The sequence below is a fragment of the Oryctolagus cuniculus genome, chromosome 2 (assembly GCF_964237555.1).
Source record: "Oryctolagus cuniculus chromosome 2, mOryCun1.1, whole genome shotgun sequence".
NCBI lineage: Eukaryota > Metazoa > Chordata > Mammalia > Lagomorpha > Leporidae > Oryctolagus > Oryctolagus cuniculus.
The window spans coordinates 155,730,402-155,754,512 of NC_091433.1; the positions used below are offsets into that span (position 1 = coordinate 155,730,402).

The 24,111-nt window shown below is 58.8% G+C and overlaps 1 protein-coding gene and 1 pseudogene across 8 annotated transcripts in view; both read right to left on the reverse strand.

Moving 5' to 3' along the window:
• Positions 1–709: 709 nt before the first annotated feature.
• On the reverse strand, positions 710–1,727 carry LOC138848628 (cyclin-L2 pseudogene; annotated as a pseudogene).
• Positions 1,728–13,014: 11,287 nt separating this feature from the next.
• The window catches only part of TTC7A (tetratricopeptide repeat domain 7A), a 135,750-nt gene continuing 124,653 nt past the window's right edge, over positions 13,015–24,111 (reverse strand). For all 8 annotated transcript variants that reach the window (XM_051839053.2, XM_051839046.2, XM_051839079.2 and 5 more), the window contains 2 exons: positions 22,241–22,443; positions 13,015–14,613 (listed from right to left, as the gene is read on the reverse strand). In XM_051839053.2, coding sequence (XP_051695013.1) covers positions 14,392–14,613; positions 22,241–22,443 — 425 coding nt within the window. In that variant the 3' untranslated portion in view covers positions 13,015–14,391. The remainder of the gene's footprint in view (positions 14,614–22,240; positions 22,444–24,111) is intronic.

The window sequence follows — 24,111 nt, forward strand, 5'->3', positions numbered from 1 at the left end:
CAGCAGCAGTCTGGTGTTTACCGCAACCCTTGATTGCATCATTTCTCATGTGCTTTTGTCTTTTTTTACAACTTTAAAACTTTATCACACTTTAGAAGACATATAAATACAAAAATTTACATTCTTTTAAAAAGTTAAAGCATTTTAAAACTCAATATTTGTAACATTCCCCTTTATATATATATATTTCTCTAATATGTAAAAGACTGTATTTCTCTTTATTTAATAGATTAAAATCAGATTCAAACTGGTTTTATCAATGTTGTGACAATTCCATGAGAACACTGGAAAGGGTCATAAACAGCAGTGAGCCCGGGAGGCGGCCGCACCCCAGGGGACACAAGTCAGGCTGCCACCTGACGGACATCCCATCTCCACCCCAAATAAACCCTGGAGAGGGCAGCAGACAAACCCATCCAGACCCCCAGGGCAGGGACCGGTCAATTCTGGAGTCTACAGATGCCTCCTGCAGGGCAGCCCCGCAGCCTTGCAGAATTCTAGCAACAAGCTCTCGGTAGTCAAGGAGTGTACCATCAACCATTAGTTATGTTTGAAATGTGGCAATATTTTCAAGTGCCCATGGGACAACTAAAAAGATGCACACTTTTTCTCAGAATGTCGGCTTTAGAAATCACGACACAATTCAACAGTCTCAATTCCCATTGGCCAATCTGTCACTTCAGGGTTTTTTTTTTTTTTTTTTTTTTTTTTTTTTTTTTTTTTTTTTTTTTTTTTATGTTCAACCCACTGCACTCCAACCCCCAGCCTTCGCTTGTTTCCACAGCTTTGCCCAGCTTTTCTTAGAGGAAGGTACTGCGTTGTTAGTGTACGGTTCCAGCGTCAAGACAATACCAACCCTATGGATACCATTACCAAAGGAGCACAACCGTCAGAGCCACAAGCTGCGTCGGCCACTGCAGCCACGGCCACGCCTTCAGCGGACAGCCTGCACTGGACTGGCTGGAGGTGGCCGCTGTCCCTGCACCAAAGCACCTGGACAGCAGAGAAGCCTGAGTCACCTCAGAGGCTACCCACGAGGTCTGCCCCAGGTGAGGGGTGCGCTCACACTCTAACACCTACTGCCTTGTGAGGGTGCTTCACGTGCACGCAGAAGCCCAGCTCCTTCAGAACTCGTCTTTCTGCCTTTATAATTGGGTTCTTTAAATGAACAGTCCTGACCCAGCAGCACAGGCCCATGTTTCGTCTCCGGCAGGTGCCGCAGGCAGTGGAACACGTTGATGACGTCCTGGATGCGCCACGGCTCCTCTTCTCTAACTTGGAGGCCAGGTGGACACACAGGCCATGGACGCGTGCTCCATGGACTGCTTTACGAAGCACCTGGGGTAAAACAAGCGCTGGAACAACACCTGCCCGCTAGCCATGGCCACCTGGCGGCATGCGGAGCAGGGTGCCGGCTGCCTGAGTAAGCTCGCAGCCCACCGGGCAGAGGTCGGTGTCTGGGCCGGCGTGAAGTGGAGCCTGGTATCAGACAGGAAGCAGTTCTCCAGGGTGAGGAGCACCCCCGAGTATGGCCGGTACCCGATGAGCGCTACCAGCGGCCGGGGCCCAGCCGCCCCGGGGCTGCCACCGCCATCTTGTGCCGCTGCTGCCAGTGCCACCATCTTCTTTGGTTTATTCTTTTTTTTTTTTTAAGATTTATTTATGTATTTGAAAGAATTACACAGAGAGAGGAGAGGCAGAGAGAGAGAGAGAGGTCCTCCATCCGATGGTTCACCCCCCCCCCCCCAATCGACCACAATGGCCGGAGCTGTGCCTGTCCAAAGCCAGGAGCCAGGAGCCTCCAGGTCTCCCACGCAGGTGCAGGGGCCCAAGGACTTGGGCCATCTTCTGCTTTTCCGGGCCACAGCAGAGAGCTGGATTGGAAGTGGAGCAGCCGGGACTAGAACTGGTGCCCATATGGGATGCCGGCGCTTCAGGCCAGGGCATTAACCCGCTGTGCCACAGCGCCGGCCCCTGGTTTACTCTTGTGTTGTTTTGTTCCACATGGCCCCAGAAGCAAAAGGCCACCCCAGGCCCACATCCTATATGGCCTCAGTGTGTAGTGGGCTAAGCCGGCTAGGTTTGTGTAAACACACTCCACCAAGCCGGCACGAAATCGCCGAAGATGTGTTCCTTAGAACGGATTTCCGTTGTGAAGCAACGCATGACTGTTTCTGGTTTCAAGTCAACAAAACTGTCCTCTGTCTCTCTGATGTGCCAGGCGCTGTGCGGGGGCTGCGGAATGAGGGCCTGAAACAATGAGGAATGAGGCACAGACAGACCCGGGGGAGGGTCGCTCCCAGGATGTGAGTGGCAATAGTCCGGCCCGGCCCAAAGGCCCTAGCTGACCACTTTGGGCTTGAAGTTCATGGCTGCCCTGGCACGCATGGCAGTTCCACGGGAAGGTGGGCTCTACTCTCCGGAAGCTGCCGACTCACAGCGCCAGGTGCACAGAGGCGCGCACCGGACCGCTAAAGCCACGGGCTTTCAGAAGGGGGAGCAGCGGGGGCTGCCAGAGAGGTGGCTTGGCCAGCGCCCAAAGGCCCAAAAGACTGAGATCACGGAACCTTATCTGGGCAGGAATGGACATTTGCCAGAGAGGGGAACGGGGACGCCTGGGCCTGGTGAGGGTGGAGGTTGCGCCCCCAGGAGGCTGGGGCCACGTGCGTGCACCCCGGGCGCACCAGGGCTGTCCTACCTGCTCAGCGAGCTCCAGCCAGGCGGAGCCTGCGCAGGGCACCCAGAGCCTCAGCAAAGACTGGGGAGAGTCCAGGGTCGTTCATAAGTCTGGATATCTCTTTTTACAAAAGTGCATAAAGCAAAAACTAACCGTGCTGTTTTGTTGTATTTTAAAAGGAAGATAAGAAAACCCCTCTCTTCTCTAGACATAGAAGTCCTTCCGAAATGTGTACTGAGGCAGAGGAAAAGCTGTGATTGCCTGGAATTTGCATTCCTTCCAGCAGGAAACAGCCACGGGAAGAGCCAGAGATGGCTACAAGGGAGGTCCTCCACATGGCGACGGAAGGGGCTCCTCCAGGACGCCCCGAATGCAGGAAAGAGTTCCCGAGTGAGAGGGAGGCGGGAGGCGGCTGCGTCTGCCTTGCTCAAGGCTGGCTCGGGCAGTTAGAGGAAGCCCTGGGAAGCGGGGGAGTGCGGGGCGCGAGTCCGAGGACACCTCACCGCTGGTGAACTGGGGACTGACAGCATCTCTCTCCCTCCCTTCTCGGCCCCATGGACTCCCTCCGCCTCTGTCTCCTCTGTCTCTGGCCTCCCTTCCTCCTCCCACTGGAGGCTGTCATTGCTTCCTTCTGTGCTCAGGATCAAATGTGGCCACCCCACCTCTCACCACACTTCCAAGTCAGCGCCTCCTTGGTTCCGGTTCTGGTTCCATGCCCAGAGAGAATCCGGCCAACCGGCTTGAGTGCCCGGGGTCCTCTCCTGGGCCATCAGCCATGGCCAGGAGGGCCTGGGATCTCCGCACATGTGTCTGCAGGGGTCCACCTGTGCGGATGCATGTGGGGAGGGGAGGGGGGGAGGGGGAAGGATGAGGGTGGGGACAGCTCCCTGGCGTCCTGAACAGAATGGAGAGCCTTCCAGAATGTGGAGGGGCGGCTGTCCTGACCAGCCCGCAGAGGCTTCACCTGGAGGCGGAAGCGCCACTGGACTGCCCGGGGCTCTGTGTGCTGCCGGGGTGTCCGTTGGGCTTGGGCTTCGGCGGCCGTGACCTCGGGCTGGGCATTGCTCTGGAGCCACGGGCTGTGTTCCCCAGACCCGTCCTGTTCCCAGCCTTGCCCTCCTCTGTGACTGTGGCTGTGACTGAGACTGCCCAGATGCCAGCACCGGGCCCAGCAGGCAGAGCAGTGCTCGCTCCCCCTCTCCGGCCAGGTCCGATGCTGCTGCGCTGTCTCACACACTCCCTCCAGCAGGAGGGAGCCCCGAGGGGTTCCAGCTGTCGTTCCCAGCCTGAGCCTAAACCTGAGACAGTGAGTCCATCCAGTGAGTCCAGGAAGAGAGGCTGCAGAGGTGGGGGTGACTTGGAGCTTGGACTCCACAACTGGGACCTCCCACCCGGTAGCTGATACTGTCATACGCAGTGGGGCTTGGAAAAGCCACGGAGCGCCACAGGTGTCGGGGCGCCCGTGTGCACTGCGCTCGTCCCCTGCCCCAGCTGAAGTCCCCAAGGGACTTCCCTCCGGGTCTCAGATGGCCCACCCGCCTCGCCTGTCCCTCAGCTGCTGTGATGCTGGCTCCTCTGGGTCCCTGCCCTGCTGCCCTGGGCATCCTTCACCCCCCCCCACTATACCCCTCCCAGCTGCCCCCGGAATTTGGCTCCAATCGAAAGGAATGCTTCTTCCGGGCTGCAAATATTTTGTGCTTTTTTCCATGTGAAATTCCGTCTCCATGAAGTCAGAGCTGTCAGAAGTCACGGCACTGATAGGGACAGCTTGGCCTCCGCCCTCTTTCTCTGACCCCCCTTCCTCGGCCCCAGCACCCACTGCTCCGGGCCTGCAGGAGGCTGAGCGCACTGGCTGCCTAGGTGACGGCCTGCATCCAGCGTCATCTCTAACACGGACTGCCCGTAGCAGACCCACTCGCCCAGGGTGACTAAGAAAGCCCTATTAAAACACAGTTCAAAGCCTACAAGTTGAGAATCAATGATTCATTTCCTTTCCTCTTTTTTTATTGTGGTAAAACACATAGCACATACAATTTATTGTCTTGACCATTTTAAAGTGTACAGTTCAGGGGCCAGCACTGTGGCACTGTAGGCTAAGCTGCCATGTTTGAGGGCTGGTTCAAGTCCCAGCTGCTCTGCTTCCCATCCAGCTCCCTCCTAATGCGCCTACAAAAGCAGCAGAAGGTGGCACAAGTCCTTGGGCCCCTGCCACCCATGAGGGAGACCTGGATGGCGTTCTTGTCTTTTGGAGTCAGCCTGGCTCTCAGCCCTGGCTGTTGTGGCCACCTGGGGCGTGAACCAGTGGATGGATGGATCTCCCTCTCTTTCTCTCACTCTCTCCTTTCCTCCCTCTTTCTCTCCCCTCTCTGTCACTCTTTCGAATAAATGTAAAACAAATCTTAAGACAATAAAATGTAGGTGCTGGCATTGTGGCATAGTGGATTAAGCCACTGCCTGCTGTGCCAGCATCCAGCTGCTCCACTTCTGATCCAGCTCCCTGCTAATGGGCCTCGAGAAGCAGAAGGTGGCATGAGTGCTTGGGCCCCTGCACCCGCGTGGGAGACCTGGAAGAAGTTCCTGGCTCCTGGCTTCAGATGGGCCCAGCTCTGGCCACTGCAGCCATTTGGGGAGTGAACCAGTCCATGAAAGATTCTTCTGTCTGTCTGTCTTTCTCTTTCTCTCTGTAACTCTGCCTTTCAAATAAATACATAAACATTAATAATTTTTTTAAAGTGTGCAGTTCAGTGTATTAAAATCTCACACGTGTGAAGTGCAAGCATCACCACCATCCATTTCCAGAAGTGTTTCATCTTATGAAATTCAGCTTGGCCGGGCGCCTGGCCCAGCGGTGAGGGTGCTGCTGCACACACCCACGTCCCCTGTCAGAGCGCCCGGGTCTGAGTCCCGGCTCCACTCTGGGTTCCAGCTTCCTGCCAATGCACACTCCGGTGATGCCTCAGGTACTTGGGCCCCTGTCACCCACATGGGAGACCTGGATGGACTCTGGGGCACTTGGCTTCCCCTGGCCCAATCTGGTTGTAGTGGGCACTTGGGGAGGGGACCAGCAGAGAGGAGATCTGTATCTGTGTTGCCACCTTTCAAATAAATAAAATAATTTTAAAACCCCTGAAACGCTGTGCCCATTAACTGTCACTCCACAGTCCTCCCTCCTCTCAGCCTCCGGCAAGCAGCATTGCATTTTTTCTTTGATTCTGACTATGCTAAGTACCTCACACAAGTGCTACTTACACAGAGAGAGTATTTGTCTGTTGGTGATTGGCTTACTTCATTTGGCAAGTTTTTTTTTTTTTTTTTTTTTTTTTTTTTTTTTTTTGACAGGCAGAGTGGACAGTGAGAGAGAGACAGAGAGAAAGGTCTTCCTTTGCCGTTGGTTCACCCTCCAATGGCCTCCGCGTCCGGCACACCGCGCTGATCCGATGGCAGGAGCCAGGTACTTATCCTGGTCTCCCATGGGGTGCAGGGCCCAAGCACTTGGGCCATCCTCCACTGCACTCCCTGGCCACAGCAGAGAGCTGGCCTGGAAGAGGGGCAACCGGGACAGAATCCGGTGCCCCGACCGGGACTAGAACCCGGTGTGCCGGCGCCGCAAGGCGGAGGATTAGCCTAGTGAGCTGCGGCGCTGGCCTCATTTGGCAAGTTTTATCCAGTAGCATCTGTCAGACTGTCTCCTTTTTCAGCCTGAGTCGTATTCCGTTGACTGTGTCTAGTAGGCCGTGTCTTGCTTATCCATTTATCTGGGCGTGGGTTCCTGGGTTACTTCCACGACGTAGCTGCTGCGAGCGATACTGCTGTGGACGCGGGCAGACATGTCCCTCTTGGAGCTCCTGCTTCCGACTCTTTTGGATGCATAACCAGAAGTGGAATTGCTGGGTTGTGTAATTCTAATTTTTAATTTTCTGAGGCTCCGTCACACTGTCTTCCACAGAGGCTGTACCGTGTCACATTCCCGCCTGTGGAGCACAAGGGTTGCCATCACTCCATGTCCTTGCCAAGGCTTATTATTATTAGTAGTAGTAGTAGTAGCCATCCCCATAGTGGGTATCTCATTCTTTGATCTGCCTTTGCCAATGACTGGTAAGTACTGAGCATCTTTTCATGTGTGGATGGCCATTTCTTTATCTTCCGTGAAGAAATGTCCATGGTAGTCCTTGGCCCACTTTTGAATCAGGTTGTTTCGCTTTGTCGCTGAGTTTTAGGAGTTCTCCGTATATTTTGGATATTAACCCCTTATCAGAGAGAGGATCTGCAAACACTTCCTCTCATTCTCTGGATTCCTTTTTACTCTGTGGATACTGCCCTTTGCTGCACAAACGTTTAAATATACATGGAGTCAAAATTGCCTCATTTTTTCTCCTGTTGCCTGTGCCTTTGTTATCATAACCAAGAAAATGCGGTCAAATCCAAGGTCCGAAGCTTTCCCCTGTGCTTCCTTCTAAGAGTTCTACTGTGCTAGGTCTTAGATGTAGGCCTTTGTTCCATCTGGAGTTGATCTGTGTATGCGGTGTTAGGGGAGGGTCCAGCTCCAATCTTCCGCATGTGCATCTCCAGTGTTCCCAGCACTCTTTGCTGAAAACACTGCAGGGTCTTGGCACCCTTGTCAAAACCATGTGTCCATCCATAGGAGGACACTATTGCTATTGTTACTATTCCTGAGCTCTCTCTTCTACTCCATTGGTCTACATGTCTGTCTTTCTGTCTTTCTCTCTCTCTCTCTTTCTGTCTTTCTCTTTCTCTCTCTCTATTTGACAGATAGAGTTAGACAATGAGAGAGAGACAGAAAGGTCTTCCTTCCGTTGGTTCACTCCCCAAATGGCCGCTGCAGCTGGCACTGCATAGATCTGAAGCCAGGAGCCAGGTGCTTCTCCTGGTCTCCCATGGGGTACAGGGCCCAAGCACTTGGGCCATCCTCCGCTGCCTTCCTGGGCCACAGCAGAGAGCTGGACTGGAAGAGGAGCAACCGGGACTAGAACTGGCGCCCATATGGGATGCCGGCACCGCAGGCGGAGGATTAACCAAGTGAGCCACAGTGCCGGCCCCTACATGTCTTTCTTTATGCCAGCACCATACTGCTTTGATTACTGTAGTTTTGCAGTAAGTTTTGAAATCAAGACGCATGAATTCTCCAGCTTTGTTCTTTTTCAGATGGGTTTTGCTTGGATCAGTGGTTCCCGAGCTGCATGAGCCTTAAAAAAAAAAAAAAAAAAAAAAAGCAAAACCCAAAACCTCGCTGCCTGGCAGCGCTGACAGACGGATCAGATTCCCCTGTCTGGAGAGGGGATCGGGCCCAGGATTTGCTCCGTGTCCCCCACCCCCGTGCCTGCAGTGAGTGCTCCCGATTGAGAACCAGCACTGAGATGAGGGCATCAGACACCGTAGCTTTGAGCTGGGATGCAGGTGGCTGCCCAATCCCAACCGTAGGAAGACGGGGCCCCTCCGCATTACCCGGCTATGACGCAGCCCCTGGCCCCGTGTGAAGGAAAGTGGAAGGCCCAGGGTACAGGCTTCTCTAGGGAACCTGGTGCCCAGAGCGTTACCGGTGGGGGATGTTCTGGGTGCAAGGACACGCCAGGGCAGGCCTCACCAGCCTGATTCCCTGCTTCTGGCCAAGCGCAGGGCTGCGGGTATGGAGAGCCTGCCAGGCCCAAAGGCCACAGCACGCCCAGCTTGCCCTCTGTGAAGTCAGGCTCGGTGGGCTCTGGGGGCCAGTGCCGGAGACACAGACTGGCTGGGCACATCTGCACCACCCCCCTCCAGGGAAAAGGCAGCTCTGGATGGCAGGAAGAGCTCCGTGCCCTGCGTCCTGATGAAGGCCCTAGCGGCTGAGGTGTGTAGTTCTTAAGTCACTCCATTATGGAAGCGGATGAGACACGGTAACTTTATTAAGAAGAGTTAGAGAATGGGTTTGGGACGATCGCAGGTTTCTGAGCAACCACAGCCGACTCAAAGGCCGCGGCCTCTGCATAGACGGCCCCAGCGTCCAGTGCTGGGGTGGCCGGAGAGGGAAGCCGGGGTCGGCCTGGGGTGTGGACAAGGTGGCCTTTCTCCACATGTGCTCCCCAACTCTGCCAGCAGGGGAGGGCCTCCTTAGGGCACAGCTGGAACGTGGAAGAGACTAGGTTGTCTCGGGGTGGGGCTGGGCGTTTGGTGCGGGGTGGTGGGGGGTTAGGACGCCTGCATCTCCTGTTACAGAGCCTGGGTTTGGTTCCTGCTTCCACTCCCAATCCTAGCTTCCTGCTCATGCGCCCTGGGAAGCAGCTGTGCTGACCCAGCTCATCTGAGTCCCTGTCACCCACATGGGAGACCTGGATTGAGTTTCCAGCTCCTGGCTTCAGCCTGGCCCAGTTCCAGCTGTTTGGGCATCTGAGGAGTGGACCAGCGATGGGACCTCTACCTCTCTGTCTCTGTGCCTTTCAAATACATAGCAAAAGGAGTATCGCATCATTGTTAAATTTCCTCGTTTGTTAGCTGAAAGACGGTGACCTTCGTTCTTGGTAAAAACACACTGAAGTGCCAAGGGATAAAGGGGCATGATTTATGCAGCCTATTCTTGAAACACTTAAAAACCCCTAAGTGTTTTCAAAATAGTCCACAATGACTCGCTTCCTGCCAAATTCCAAAGAGACAGCTAAGAGAGGAAGAGAGCGCGCGGCCGAGGGAGAGTGAGAGTGAGAACAGGGTCCGTTCCTGACTGCATGGGGCTCCCTCGTGTGGGATGCCTGTGCCACCTTCTAGGCCGGGGGCACACTTTGGTTCTGGACCCCAGCCGTGGTCCAGTGAGCTGTGGTCCGGACAGTGGCATCGCACTGTCCAGCGCACGGCCCCTCTGCAGACCTATTTTGCTCTCGCCTCCCAGCCATCTTCAGAGCACCCTTCCTGTTCCAGGAGTCTCCAGGCACTTGAGTGACCTCCACCTGCCCAGAAGCCAGTGTGACCCATCAGACTGAGCTCTGTCCATTCCTCTGTACCTTGGCCCGTGTGCTGAGGCTGGCTGCAGAGGGTCAGGGCATCTGGACACCCAAGAGGCCCTTGAACCTGCGCATTCTCCCCCATGCCACTCTTAGGGGGGAGTCCGGGTGATTCCAGTAGGCTCCTGCTGTGATGAGGAGGGGTAGCTGAGCCTCTCTCCCCAGGGCCGGGGAGCTGGCACTGTGTCTGGTGTTCAGAGGGTGGCCGAGGACCTAGCACTGGCCCCATGGGTAACACTGAGTCTCAGGCCTGGCTGTGGACCAAGGCACTGAAGTGGCAGCACCACTACCTTTTTCCCTCCCTTGGGCATAAAACTCAGCCCTCAAGGTTGAATAACCAAGGAGTGCTGAGGCGCAAAGAGGCCGGCAGGCATCGAGGTGCTGGGGGCAGCATCAGTGCTCTCACTGTCATCTTCACTGGGACAGGACCTCCATGGATGCGCTGTTGGGTGATGATGACAGGGAGGAGAAAGGAGAGCAAGGGTCCCAGGGTGCGAGGGCTCTGCTGTCCACGCCCTCTACAGGGACCTGCCTTGTATCCACCGGCGGGAGAGGCAGGCAAGACGGAAGGCGGGGCTCATGCAGGGCCAGGGCATTGCCCACCCAGGATTCCTGCTGCCCACGTGGCTGTGTTTCGTGTCCTGAGGCCCTGGCAGCTCAGAGGATCAGGGGAGGACATCCAACCACAGCCAGCAGTCAGGCGGCAGCCCACGCCGAAGTGAGATCAACCGGATCCTCCCTGCTTAGAGTGGGAGTGGCCACGGCGCTGCAGGTGGCAGGTCAGGCAGGGGTGGGGCGGGAGTCCCAGGAGAGCAGCATCCCAGCGAGCAGGGGAGAGGACCACAGAGCAGGAAACAGCAGAGCGAATGACAGTCACGTGTGTTGAGCATCTACTGCGGGCCAGGCACGGCTCTAGGCTCCTGCCGTGTTTTTCCAATTTAATCATCATAGTCCACAAAGCAGGCACTGTTCCCCTGCTACTCATCATACAGATGAGACAGGCGAGGCAGTGTGCTCAAGGCTACACAGTCTGTGACAGAGCGCGGCATCCAAGCCCAGGCCAGCGGCCGCGGTGTCACCCCCTGCCTCCGTCTCGCTCAGCTGGGTGGCGGCTGTGGCCCAGGCTGGGCACTGCAGCTCCTGTCCAGGGCTCCAAGGAACTCCCGCTTGATCCTTTACCGAGTTACCCTCAGGGGTCCCTGCTCTTCACAGCAGAGAAAGTCTTAGGACAATGCCGCGTTCTGGCACAGGAGAGCAGGTTCCTTTGCAGCCAGGCCTCCCGGGCTCCAGGGAGCACGTGGTTGGGTACCACAGGTCACCTCTGTGCAGCGCCCCACTTGGGGGTTGCCATCAAGAGCTGGCAGCACAGGCTGGGCAAATGGGGAGGTTTGTTTAGCAGGAGGCTGCCCAAGGCCAAGAAATATTTGCACAATGACAACATCTGACTGGCGGGTGCGGGGAGTGCGAATGCAACAATGAGCACTTTGGTACCAGAAAGGAGTCTGTGTGTGGGGTGGCAACTGAAATTCCATTCATATTTGTGCCTGCAGATAAACACTATTGATACCGAAGTACACAAGTGGGGCTGTGTCTCAGAGCGGAAGGTGGGCTAGAGGTCCATGGAGGTGGCTGGGCAGCACCCCCGACCCCGTCTTGCCCCCCGACTCTTGTTCCTGCAATGGGTTTAGACACAGGTGTGGCTTGTGTATGTGAGCACCAGGTCTGCAGACAGCAGGACCCCATTACCACCCGACTTCCCAGCAGCTGCGCAGCCTCACGTCAGCCGGGCAGCACCTGCTGCGGCACGGGAAGGCGGAGCCCCTGCGTGCCTCCCAGGGTCTTCCCCGCAGGCTGCTTTCTCAGCAGACGGCACACCGAGGGGCAGTGAGCGCAGGCTGGGGTGTGTGACAAGAGGCCCCATACCAGCTGCTCACTCACTAGACTGTGAAAAGGTCACAGCACAAGAGAAGCTGGGGGCACGCCAAGGCGCCAAGCCTTTCTCCCCGGGACAGTAACGGCCCCACGAGATGGAAGATGGGGCTGAGAGGGAATGGAGATGAGGCCCCCAGAGCAGGGGACCCCATTTCCAGCAGTTCAAGGGGCATCCTCTGGGCAGCTGTCTCAGAGTGAGAGGGTGGTTAGAGCTGTGGGGTGCAGCTTGGGGTCCCTTGGGGGCATACAGAGCTGCAGAGTAGATTTACATCATAAAAAAAATTATTTATTTGAAAGGCAGAGTTTACAGAGAGGAGAGTGAGACAGAGAGATCTTCCATCTGCTGGTTCACTCCCCAGGTGGCCATAATGGCCAGAGCTGGATGGGTCCAAAGCCAGGAGATCCTTCCAGGACCCCCACATGGGTGCAGGGGCCCAAGCACTCGGGCCAGCTTCCACTGCTTTCCCAGGCACATTAGCAGGGAACTGGATTGGAAGTGGAGCAGCTGGGACTCGACCTGGCACCCATAGGGGATGCCAGCACTGCAGGGGCTTTACCTAACACTATACCCCACCACTGGCCCCATTTACATCACTCTTTACCTTTTATTGTTGCATGTTTTATAGTATATGAGTACTTCCAAAAAGTTCATGGAGAAAGTGGAATTACAAGGTAAGTTTATTTTGCTGCAAAAAGATTTGTGAAATCCATGTACAGTATTTTCAAAACCGAAGCCCTGTTCAGAGCCCACGGGCAGGTGGCAGATCTCCTGTCCTCACAGTGTGTGGTGTGGCTTCCCCGAAGCGGCAGCCCACCTGAGCGTGGCCTGAGGTCTCCCCCCTGCATGTGCCGTGTGCTCAGTCAGCAATGGCCAAGGTCAGTGTTTCTGGCTCAGGGATCCCTGCCCTAGCCTCTCCCAGCTGTGCTCCAGGGGTCAGAGGCCAGACTGCGCTCCTCCTCCCACCCACGCCTCCAGCTTCAGCTCCAAGCTCTGCACCCTCCCGAACCCCTCACCTCTCATGCCCTCCCTCTGGAAATCCAAACCTTCTCTGAGGGCCTCCCCTTCTACCCCTTCCTCCTCCGCCCCCCTGCTGAGCTGTCTGGCCCAGGCCTTGGCCCCGATGGCTTCTCCGGCCTCCCTCGTCCTGTGACACCGCTCTGGGGGGCCCGGCTCCAGGGCTGGATGAACCAACACGCGGCTGCAGACAACTCTGCTTCCGCTCAAGGGTCTCTTTATTCAATCTGCAAAGCCACTGCCGGCCACGCGACCCAGCCGCTGAGGCTCCCAACAAGGACATGTTTCGACACACATCTGACGCCTTTCCTGTCACCAAGAGTTGGCTATCAACACCTTGAGGCACCTTAAGCTGAATCAATAGCATTTGGCTTTTTCCTAATGAAAGAAGAAATAGACCTCTATCATATTCATATACATAAATATTTATATTTATATACACACGTACACATACAGAGCTCCTTCAGCCAGAGGCAAAGCAGCCAGTGTCCTCTGGGATGCTCCTGATGGATGCCCGGGAGGGCCAGGCAGCGCCGGCTCCCAGCGTCGCCACCTTGGGGCACACAGTGCAGAGGCAGCGCAGTGCGCGGGGGCCTCCAGGGGCCCTCTCCCTCCGTGGCAGATGGGGTGATGACAAAGCACGCCTCCCCCAGCCAACCTTCCCGTGCAGCTGAAAATGGGAGCGGTACCAGAAGGAGCTTTGTACCCCAAAACCCAAAGTGTGGGCCAGAAGGGACTTCCCCGGCGGGCCTGCAGGGCACTGACTTCTGAGACGAGTCCACAGTGGGGTCTGTCACAGACACGGCCCCAGGCTGCGGCACTCACATGGCCTCAGGGCACCCCAGAAAGCACAACCATGCGCTGTGGGGGATGGGGTGCTGGGGACAGTCCCTGAGGCCACCTCTTGCGCGTTCTTAGGCTTCCAGGGACCTGTGGGAATGATGTGTGGACTGCAGCATCAACAGGGCTGCTCCAAGGCTGCATGCCTACCCTGAGGCTCATCATGGGGGCTGCTGGCTGAGCGCCTACAGATGCTACTGGGCTGTGGCCCTGGACGGAAACAGAGGGTGAGTTAGGGCCCCTGGCCAGATCCCCAAGGCCCAGAGTGGCCCGTCTTCTTCCCACTTGCCCGCTCTTTCTCCAAGCTGTGACTGCCCTGGGAGACCTGAGAGACATGCAGAAGGCTGTGTTGTCCTGAGACTGGCGGGTGACACCCGGGCAACTGCACATGGTAGAGGGGGCAGGGCACAGCTCTCGCGGAGCGGGTCTGGTCACCACAACTTGGCCAGGTCACCAAGAGTTCAAGCCAGACTGTCTCCCAGGCACCCAGGAAGGAGGCCAGGAAAAGCCCCTTGGCCCAGCCGGAGGCGGCTGTGGGCTCATCTGTGGCGCTGCCGGGCTCAGAGCCAGGGCTCAGGAGCCAGGCTTGTGCAGAGCTGGCTGGTCTAGGTGTCAGAAACATCGAGACAGGTGGAGGTGCGTGCCCATGACACATGGGCGTCAGTGCACGCTTGGCTGGCACCTGATGGGAGCTGTGTTCTCCCAGCCACTTCCCCACGCAGAAATGCCACCGTGTCAGCGGCCCAGGGAGTGAGGATTTGCTTCAGATGCAAATCTTGTCCACCTGGCTCCAGATGAGCAGCACCCAGGCCCAGCCAGTCCTGGGGAAAGGCAGGGTGGGAGAGGGAAGGCGCGGGGAACTGGGCTGCAGCCCACACACGTGCTCACTACTGATGTATTTTGCAGAGGCCCCAGCCCTCCCTGCTGCTGCTGCTCAGAGCTCAGAGCTCCCTGGGGATAATGGAGAAGGGCATCACGGGGCTGCTGGCCTCCAGCTCCAGGGCGGTGAGGAAGCAGTCGATGGCGGCCTCGTTCTGGCCCTGGGCTTGCAGCACCTCCCCCAGGCCCTGCCAGGCCTCGTGGTAGGTGCTCTGCCGCTCCACGGCGTCCCGCAGCACCTTCTGGGCCAGGCTCTTGTGGCCCAGCCGACTTAGCATGAGACCCTGGGGAACAAGCACAGGGCGGGGTTAGTGGGGGGTACCAGCTTGCCAGGCAGACAGGCCCCAGCGTCCCTGGCTTGGGTGCTGTTAAGCAGCCATGCCCTTTAGCCAGGCAAACCCCACGTGCTCCGGCCCAACCTGGCTTCATCCCCAGCCTCCTGGGGCAACCCCTGCAGGAACTCTGTTCTCCTAAGGCCACAGACCAGGCCTTCAGGTCACCATACCTGGCTGCAGGTCTCACCGTCTGGTGGATCCCAGGCGAGCCCTAAGCCTCTGGCCTTCAGCTTCCTCAGCTGTGGACGGCCGACTCACAGCCCCCAGCTCTAGGGCTGTGGAGAAGCTGGAATGAGGCTGTACAGGTAAGGCGCTCGGGGAGGACCCTTCGTCTTAGCCCTTGCTCCCTGCAGCACGGAGCTGCCCCAGAGCCCGGGGACGCGGTCAGGCTGAGGAGCTCAGCGCCCCCGCACTGCCGTGGGAGAGGAGAAGCCCAAGCCCGTGAGTGGGAAGGAGCTGCTCTTTGCCTGCACCAAGCAGCCGGGCTTTCTGGGGACGCCTGGGTCCTGGGCCCCAAGTGCCCAGCCTGGCCCAGCCTGGCAAGGGAGGCTCACAGCAGGAGAGTGGGATGGCCAGGGTGGGAGGCAGCGTGGAGAGAACGGGCTGGCTGGGCTGACAGATGAAAGGCCCGGGGTGCTGGGGCCAGGGGCAGTGAGAAGCATGGCCCTGCCGTTTGGCTGAAACAAGCCCATTGCTAGGGAGATGGAGGAAGCAGCAGGAATTGTCACAGAACAAGCCTGGGAAGTGAAAGTGGCACCCTGTGCCCTCTCTATCCTCTTCCCACCACACTGGGAAGAGTGCAGAGGGGACAGAGCTGGAAGCTGGAGAAAGGGGACACGACCCCCATTTTGCCTCATGGCCCAGAAAGGCTGCTTTGTGTCATTCCATAGATGTCCATTCCAGCCCTCAAGGGTCACACAGGTTGGCAACACAGGGGACTGGCCTTCTCTTGTTCAAAGATAAAAGGCAAAGCCCTGACATGCACTTCCTGGCCAGGGTGGGGGTGCAGAGCTGCCTTCTCTGTGCCTGGAGCCCCCTCGCTGGTGCCGCCCACTGACGGCCATGGACATTTTTAGCTGGAACATTTTCCTCCTCGCTGAGCTCCCCAGAGTTAGGCCCTCCGTTGCTATGGCGACGCACCAGGGAAGATGCACACGCCTGATTTCATAAAGTCCTCCGAGAGCCTGGAACATGGCCAATCAGGCAAGACTGAAATGGTGCTCGCTCGCTCGCTCCGGAAGTCCTAGGACAAGCCTCTCCCGCCCCCTCTCCCTCTGCCGAGCGGAGGTCTTGGGGCCAAGGCCAGGAGAGGACGAAGCACTGCACTCGTGCTGCCGCGGAGGCCCGGGCAGAGCTGTGCCCAGGCAACCACACACACCGAGGCGTGCAGGGGACAGGGAAGGGCAGGGAGCTGCGGCCAGCTGGGAGTGGTGCTGACTCAGGGCTGCCCAGGAGCAGGGACAGCGGCCGTCTGGCCAGGAGGGCTCCAGGCCAAGCGGCTCTGCCCACACGGCCCGAGAGCAGAGCGGAGCAGCTCCCAGTGGAACTGGGCCCATGGGGAGGAGGGGAGGAAGGCGAGCTGATGGCCGCCAGACGCCAAAATTGAGCACCAAAAATGGAAGGTTTGGGCCCTGTGAGTCCTGCCACAGGGAGCCAGCGACAGAGCAGAGGGCCAGGCCAGGCCGGCTGGGCCCCCTGAGGTGGGTGGGGCCTAGTGGCTTCTACACAGGAAGCTTTGAGCTTTCTTCCATGAGCTTCTGTTTAAGAAAAGGGCCCCACTGCTAAAACACGATTTTGAAAGCCCTGATCTCAATATGCGTGTGGGTGTTTGGGAAGGGGCCAGATGTGTCTGCAGGCTGCACAGTATGTACGTGCGTGTGTGTGCATGTGTGCGTGCGTGTGTGTGCTACTTTCAGTTTGGAAGGTTTGCTGTAGGTTCCCCCATGTCCATGGGGAGGCAAAGGCCCAGCTCGGCAGCAGGAAGCCTGGTGGGGTTGGAACCCCAGCACTGCCACCGACAAGTGCTGTGACCCCAGGCTGATGGCCAATCATCTCGGAGCCGTGGGGTCCTCCTTTGCAATTGGGGGATGGCTTGGGCCTTCCTGGTAGGGCTGCTGTGAGGATCTGGTCTCAGTGAACTTGAGCAAGTGCAGCCGGGGCCACGTGGTATGCAGAGACAATGGCAGCGAGTCCTTTGGGCGGGAGGCGGGGGGAGTGGCACAGCTGATGTCTAGAGGCTGGGAGAGGCGAGACTGTGACTGTGGTGGGGTTGGCTCATGTCTCCCACCCTGGGGTGCTGACCTTCCAGCCTGAAAGGAGACACCGGGCAGGGGTCAGGCTGGGGCCCACAGGCCCCAGGGCCTGTAATAGGATCAGCTGCCACCTGCCTCTGACACCAGCCGTGTTAGTGTTTGGTAGCAACTCAGGGCTGTTTGCTGCCTGACAACTAGGCAGGGCCCAGCCCCAGAAGAGCCAAGGCCTCACCTGCTCCGCCCCAGCCTGCACCATACTGAGCGTCTACCCACAGCCTCCTGGCTCCCCCACTTGCCCAGAGAAAGGAGAGACATAGCACTGGTGTCTCAATTCCAGCTGACTGTCCTTGCTTACTGGACATGAGAGCCCAGGCCTGCCGAGGGTGGCCCTGGGCAACACCACAGCTGCACGGCCAGCCACAGGGGTCAGAAACCTCATGCAAGCTGGTGATGCAGACTGAGCACTGCACCTGCTGGCTGGAGCCACCCACATGGCTTCAGGGAGAGGCAGGGCTAGGCGACGTTCCCAGAAATTTCCACCTCCTTCCACCCCTTTTTCCCTCCTGGAGCTGTCTGCATGTCTGCCCAGGCCCTGCTGTCCCAGGAAACCTTCCCTGAGGATACAGACCCCCCACCCACAATGCCCGAACAGCCAGCTTGAGGTCACGGTCCCTGACTGTGGGCTCTTGTACAAGGAGACAAGGGCCCTGTCTCCTGCCTGCGTTGCCACTCACCACAGGAGGGTCCTGGATGCAGAGCCACGGACACACAGGCACTTAGGGTGCTTAGTGACCAGGGACAGCCGGCCAGGGGTGTGCCCAGGGAGCTCAGCAGCAAAACCCTGCCTCTTAGGGCCGTGAAGGCGGGCACCCGAGACCCAGGGCCTGCTGGATCCTCGGCTCACTCTGGGTGGCGACTGAGGGCAGGTTCTCTGTACAGGTGTGGGGTGGGGCTGGGGGCTGCAGTCTGGGCTGAGTGGTCCTGCTGCCAGGCCTCCCTATGCATTGGGCTCCTGACCCCGAGGGCAGGAGGGCCGGCAGGGAGGTGGGGGTGGGTGTCCCTTTCTCTGGGGGGAGGCCCATCCCGGGAGGCAGCCCGAGTGCTAGGCTGGGCCAGCTGCGGTCCAGGCTGAGTGCTCCCCCTCCACGCCTGCCCTCAAGTATTTATAGAAGTTATTTTGGGAATTTTCGTTCTGAGCTCAAGGCACATTCCTGGGATTCTGTGACAGACTTTCCAGCTGGGAAGCTGGGAATCAGCTGGTGGCCACTGGAGCCTCCTGGTCCCTGGAGCCCACAGTCTGGGGACACTGGGGCTGCAGGGAGGGGCCTCCTCCACGGCAAGGGGAGACGGAGGACACACCCTCCCAGCCCTCAGGTGTGTCAACCTGTCTGACCAGGTGGAAAACCTGCCCCTCCCAGCACATCCGTCTGTGCTAGTCCTACTTCCTCCAGCGGGAAGGGGCACACCTCCTTACAGACCCCACCCGGTGTCTTGCCCACGGGCTCCTCCCAGAGCTCCAGGGAGGGGATTCCTCTTCCTGGGTCCTCCACAGGTGATGTCCCAGAACCCCGGTGGGAGGAGGGCGTCTGCCTTCAGCAGGGCGGGGCCAGGCCTGGTCAAGATTGGCTTGACCATGACAGGCCACATCCTGGGGGACTCCAGAGCTCGGGGACCTGCCAGAAAGTGGATTCCTCAGCTCGCCCCAACTCCAGGGAGGGGTCTGGGCCCTTCTTCTGTCCCCTTTCGGGGCTCATTAGAGGGAGCTTCAGCTGAGCCCTTGGACTCCAGGTGCTAGAGGCGAACCCCAGTGTTGGGGCATGGGAAGGGGGCCTAGCCTAAGAGGGGTGGTGACGGCCTGCTTGGTTTGGGGGGTGCTGGTGGTAGGGGCAGCGCTGGACCTGTGGGGAAAATCCTGCTGTGCAATTCCTCTTTGGACAAAACCGACTCTGGAGCTGTTATGCCGCCAGCACTCAGCTCTCATTCGGATCTGAATCTGGGGCAAGCTGTCTTCCCAGCCTCCCCTCGGATGTCCGTGGACTTCAGGAGCCACGCCCAGCCTGAGGTTTCCCAGCAGGGCGGAGCCTCACCTGCCCCAGGAGGGAGCCTGTGACACACACAGACCACAGCCTCCCCCCTTCCCCCTGGGGCAGTACAGGCCAGGGGCACCGGAGACAGCACTCAGAGGAAAATCACCTCCCTGGGGGCCGGGGGGGCCGAGGCGCTCCAACTGAACTCTGCCACGCAGAAGCATTGGCCCTCTCGCTGGCCTGCCCAGTGCCTGTCTCCGTCTCTAACACACACGCAGAGCCAAGGGCAAGACTTGGAGGTCCTCCCATTCCTCAGGCTGTCTGGACCCCTCTGAACCACCTGCTCAGGAAGTGAACGAGGAGGGAGCAGCCCAGAGCGGGGAAGCATCCCCTGCTGTGCTGTGCACCTGCCGGCCCCGCCCAGCCGCACCGGGCCCTTCACAGTGCCGGGCACTGGGATCCACTTCTTGGCTGCTCGGGACACTTATGCCCTGTAGAGTTGGGGTACAGAGGCTGAGCAGCCTGGCACGGCACAGGCCGGGGTGCGGGCCGAGCAGCTCCTCCCCAGGAGCCCGCCACCACGGCCTGACACACGGACTGCAGGACCCTAACAAGCTGCTGCCCTCCCTGCCAGCCGGGCTCAGCCTGGCCCTGCGCGGGCTGCACTCTCGCCCTGCCCCTCAGGCAGTCGGGGTCCAGGGCCTGCACATCTGCGCCTTGGCCAGGTTTCCCGGATGGACTCATGAGGACCCAGTGGCTTCGCTGCAATGAGTCTGGAGCATGGCTCAGGGCTTCCACTTCCCTCTGCAGACCAAGACCACACAAACACGGCCTGGGAGGAGCTACTCCTCCAAGTGACGAAGGCAAAAACAACGCTAACTGCAGGACTGCTGACATTAAATTATTTAACCGTAACCCTAGCTGCTGGGCACAGTGAGCCCCATTCTACAGATGCAAATCCTGAGGCTCAGACAGGCTAAGGAACTTGACCAAGGTTAAACACCGAATACAGGCAAAGTGAGGCTCGAGTCCAGGTTGGCTCCAACCTGCAGGCCACCTCCTCCAGGGCCAGGTGTCCTGCTGGGATTTGAAAAGCCACCCCTGAAGTAACCTTAAAGATTGCACTGAGGTCCTGGCCCTGCCCTCTGCCAGCTCGGCACCCTGCTGGCATCGAGGCTACTCCAGCATCACAGAGACACCTGGCCAGACCCTCGTGCTCCCAGCAGCGTGGGCCAGGAGAGATTGGCCTGACAGCCCTGCCTCCGATTAGAGTAACACTGGGACCTAGGGACAGGAGGGCAATCGCCAATTACAGGAGGGGACAGCAGGGGTATGGAAGCTGAAGGCATCCTTTCCAAGTCACCCAAGTGAGTCGCCAGAGCCAGAGCCAGATCCCGGATCCCTGAGACCCAGGCCAGCACAGGGAAGACATCAGACAGGGAACAGTTCAGAGGAACACGCCCAAGCGTCCACACGGCCTTAGGGAAAGAGCGCTTGGTGAATCTCCCCCAGGCTTGCAATTTCCTATTCTTTTTGCATGTGTGTGGGAAGCTGGCAGGAACAGAGCATGTGGAGAGGGAGGAGCTGCCCACGCAGGAGCCGACGGCCCCTCTGCGTGCCTGTAACTTCACAGGTGGGCAGGCCTGGCTCTGGCGTGCCCCAGTTTCACCAAATCAGCAAGGCACCCGGGGAACAGAAAAGGGCCATTTCAGTAACAGCTGCAGGGAGCCACTCTGGACAGCCAGGCGGTTACCATAGAAACCCACCCTTGGAAACGGCTTTGATTTCAGGAAACTGTCTACAAACAACCATAAGCATAAATGAAAGGTGGTACACCATTCCTGCAAAGTCCTCCTTGGTGCTGATGTCGCCACACTTTAGGGCCCGGCCACAGGCGCTAATCCACGAAGGCGAGGGAAGGCGGACATCTCTGCCTTGGCCATGGGCCTGAGGACGGCCCACAGCCTCCCTCCCACCTCCCTAATCAAGTTTCTGGACGTGACCTCTGGCGAGGCATTCATCAGAGACGCTCGCAGCTGAATCGCGAGGGGAAGGAGGGGTGCTTTGCAGAAAACAAACATTTGCTGAGCCGCCCGGCAGGCGACGTGCAGCCACCGGAAGGGAACAGGGGCCAGGGGGTGATGGGATCTTTGTCCCATGTCGTTTTCCAGGACTCGTGTCTTACAGAGATGACCCGGCCCGGCCCCGCCCCGCTGTGCAGTGTCGGCTCTCTCGGCAGCACCTCCGTCGGGTGATCACCGAGCACTACGACCTGCAACATTCTCCCTGACGCTGGCTTCGCCCTGCGGGCAGATCAGACCCTGCTTGGCAAGGACGGCCCTTCGGCCCCTGGAGGGAGCCCTTCTCCTGAAGCTTCGGTGTGCTCCATGGGGCAGGTGTCAGGGATGCTCTCCCGCCGTTCTAAATGGCTCTGGAGACCTGGGACAGCCGGGGCAGAACCCAGCTCCCGGGGGGGAAGGTGGTTGCTAACTGTGGGATCCTGTTAGCTTTGAACATCACCTGTGCTCATACAGGCTTGGGCCCTCTCAGCCCCGTCTATGAGTGTTATCCTGATGCCTGCTCTCTGGATGCGGCCAAGGAAGGCAGGGGGAAATGGCTGTTGCAAGGATCTCCTACGCCACCTGTCACAGCAGGACTCAGTTACATTTTTCTTGGACCAGAGGATCCCCACTGGACAGATTAAGTAACACCAAAGTCCCGAGACGGTGACTGACTTGCCCAGGGTCACCGAGCGTCAGAGTGGCAAGGCCAGGACAAGGGCCCCGGCCTCCTGCTCCCCAGCCTCCGAATCGTCCTCCAGCGAGGCTGCTGTGCACTGGGCACCTGAGTCCAGAGCCCATGTCCCCGGACCGGGGCTGCTGGGCCTTGTTACCACGCCAGGAACCATTTGCCATGTGTGTTTGCACCAGGCCCGGCATCACAGACTGCCCTGGCACGCCCCAAAATCCCACCAAGGAGAGGGAGGCAGCCCAACCATCAGAGGAGGGGGGGGACCTGCCGAGAGGATCAGATGAGCAACAAGAAGAGCCCTCTGGGGCAAAAACGTCATGAAAGCCACAAAGCAGCCTGAAGGGGAACTGTCAGGGTCTGCGACAGGGAGACAGAGCAAGAGACAGCGAGAGTGAGTGAGCCATCACTCGCGATCAAGCTGGAGGGGGCCACCACCCCAGGCACAGCCACAGCCACAGCTCAGCAGCAAGGCCCTGGCAGGCAGTGGGGCCGGGGCAAGGAGGGCCAGGCGGGGCCAGGGCCTGGGGCCTGCGCAGGTGGACTCACCAGGCTGTGCATGATGTGCACTCCGTCGGGGTTCACCGTGAGCGCCTCCTTGTACAGCTGCTTGGCCTCCTCCAAGCTGCCCTTCGCCTCGGCCAGCCGGCCCCGCATGTAGAGCACCGAGTGAGAGGTGGGGAAGAGGCCCGCCGCCTCCTGGATGCAGAAACCGGCTTCCTTGAGGTGTTTTTGCTCCATGAACAGCTCAGCTGTGAAACCAGAAGGGGCGTGGGAGGTGTGAGTGGTGGGGAACCGGTCTGTGGTGAGGGCCACGGTCCCCCCGGCTCCCAGCACAGGGCAAGCTCACTGTGGGAAGCAGGGTCAAACCAGGGGCGGGAAGGCACTGTCTCCGTGTCAGGCACCATGCGAAGCGCTCCTCACAGTCTCAGGGGATGCTCACACGGTCCGGGCAGCAGGAAAGATGGCACCTGCCCACGGCTACAGGAGGAGCCAGGGTTTGCATCAGGCTGCCTGACTTCGAGGCCCGGCGCTGGCGACACAAATGGCGTCCCCTAGAGCTGGGAGCTGGCCCAGGTGACCCTGGCTGCTGCTGCATGTCCTGGGAGAAGGGACGGAGGCTCTAAAGGCCTCTCAGGGTCGGGTGGGGGTGGGAGGCTGACTGAGGTCAGGGCGAGATAGGGCAGGCTGCAATCAAGGCTGGGGGTGGGTGAGGAGGGGATGGAGGCTCTGGGAGCACCTGCTAAGGGGCAGAGCGGGGCTCCACCCAAACTACAGAAGTCACCACCTGCGTTTATGGAGAGCTGGTTGCGAAATCCTTTGTCTCATTAATCCTCCCTGGGCTGGCGGAGGGTGGGTAAGGGTACTATCAGGGTCCCTACTCTAAAAAGCCAGGCTGATGAAGGACGAGTTCACCCCACTCCCCTGGGAGAAAGAGCAAAGCCAGGGCTGGCCCCCAGCAGCCCCTGGGCCGTCTGCACAGCCGGCACACACACACAGGACCAGATCTGCCTCAGAAGCCCCTCAGCGGGGAGGGGTAGTGTCCTCAATCCCGGGCCGGCCCACACAAATGCACATTTCCATCCCACGCTGCCCAGGCACACGCCCCCAGCAGGCAGTTTTAGAATGGCTCTCGGCTGGCCTGGCAGCCGCTTTGCCCCCCCCCCCCCCTTTCTCAGCAGCTCGCCACCAATGCTGGTGCCTGTGCGGAGGCCACAGAAGGACGGCAACCCAGATGGGTGTGCAGGAGGCCGGCAGAGTCCGCTGGTGGCGGTGCCAAGAGCTTTTCCTAGCACAGGCTGAGAGCTGAGGTTATGCTAGTTCACAGTACGTCTGGCACGGGGTGGGTAACACACATCTCCAGTGCGAACTCCCAGAAGGAGGGTGAAACAGCAGGCCCAGGCACTCCCTCTTCCCGTCCTGACAGGATGTCCGGCAGGATGCAGACCTCAGGAAGCCCTTGGCTGCTGCGCGCAGCACGGGGGGCCCTTAGCGCCAACACTGCCTGAGGTTCGTGTGCAACCCAAGCAGCTCGCCACACCCAAGATGCTACTGAGGGCTTCTGGGGCAAGCGCGCTTTTCGTCACTGAAGCCGAGAACCTGGGAGTGTCAGAGAATTTGTTAAACAGAGAGAAACCAGGCTCCCGTGACGAGAGAGAGAGAGAGAGAGAGAGCGAGCGAGCGAGCAATGCAGGCTCTTGTCCCTTGAGACAGGATGACATGGAGATGCTCAAGGCAGAGAGCATGGGGAGGGATAGGAACTCAGGGCCTGGCGGGGAGGGCGGGCAGTGGCCAGGGACTTGGCTGTCTCGGCCTCGGCTCTCCTGCTCTGCTCTGCTGGAGGCGCTGAGCAGGCCGCCTTCACAACAAGTGTCCCACGTGCACGCGTTCTGCTCTCACTGCGTGCCATGTCCTCCCAT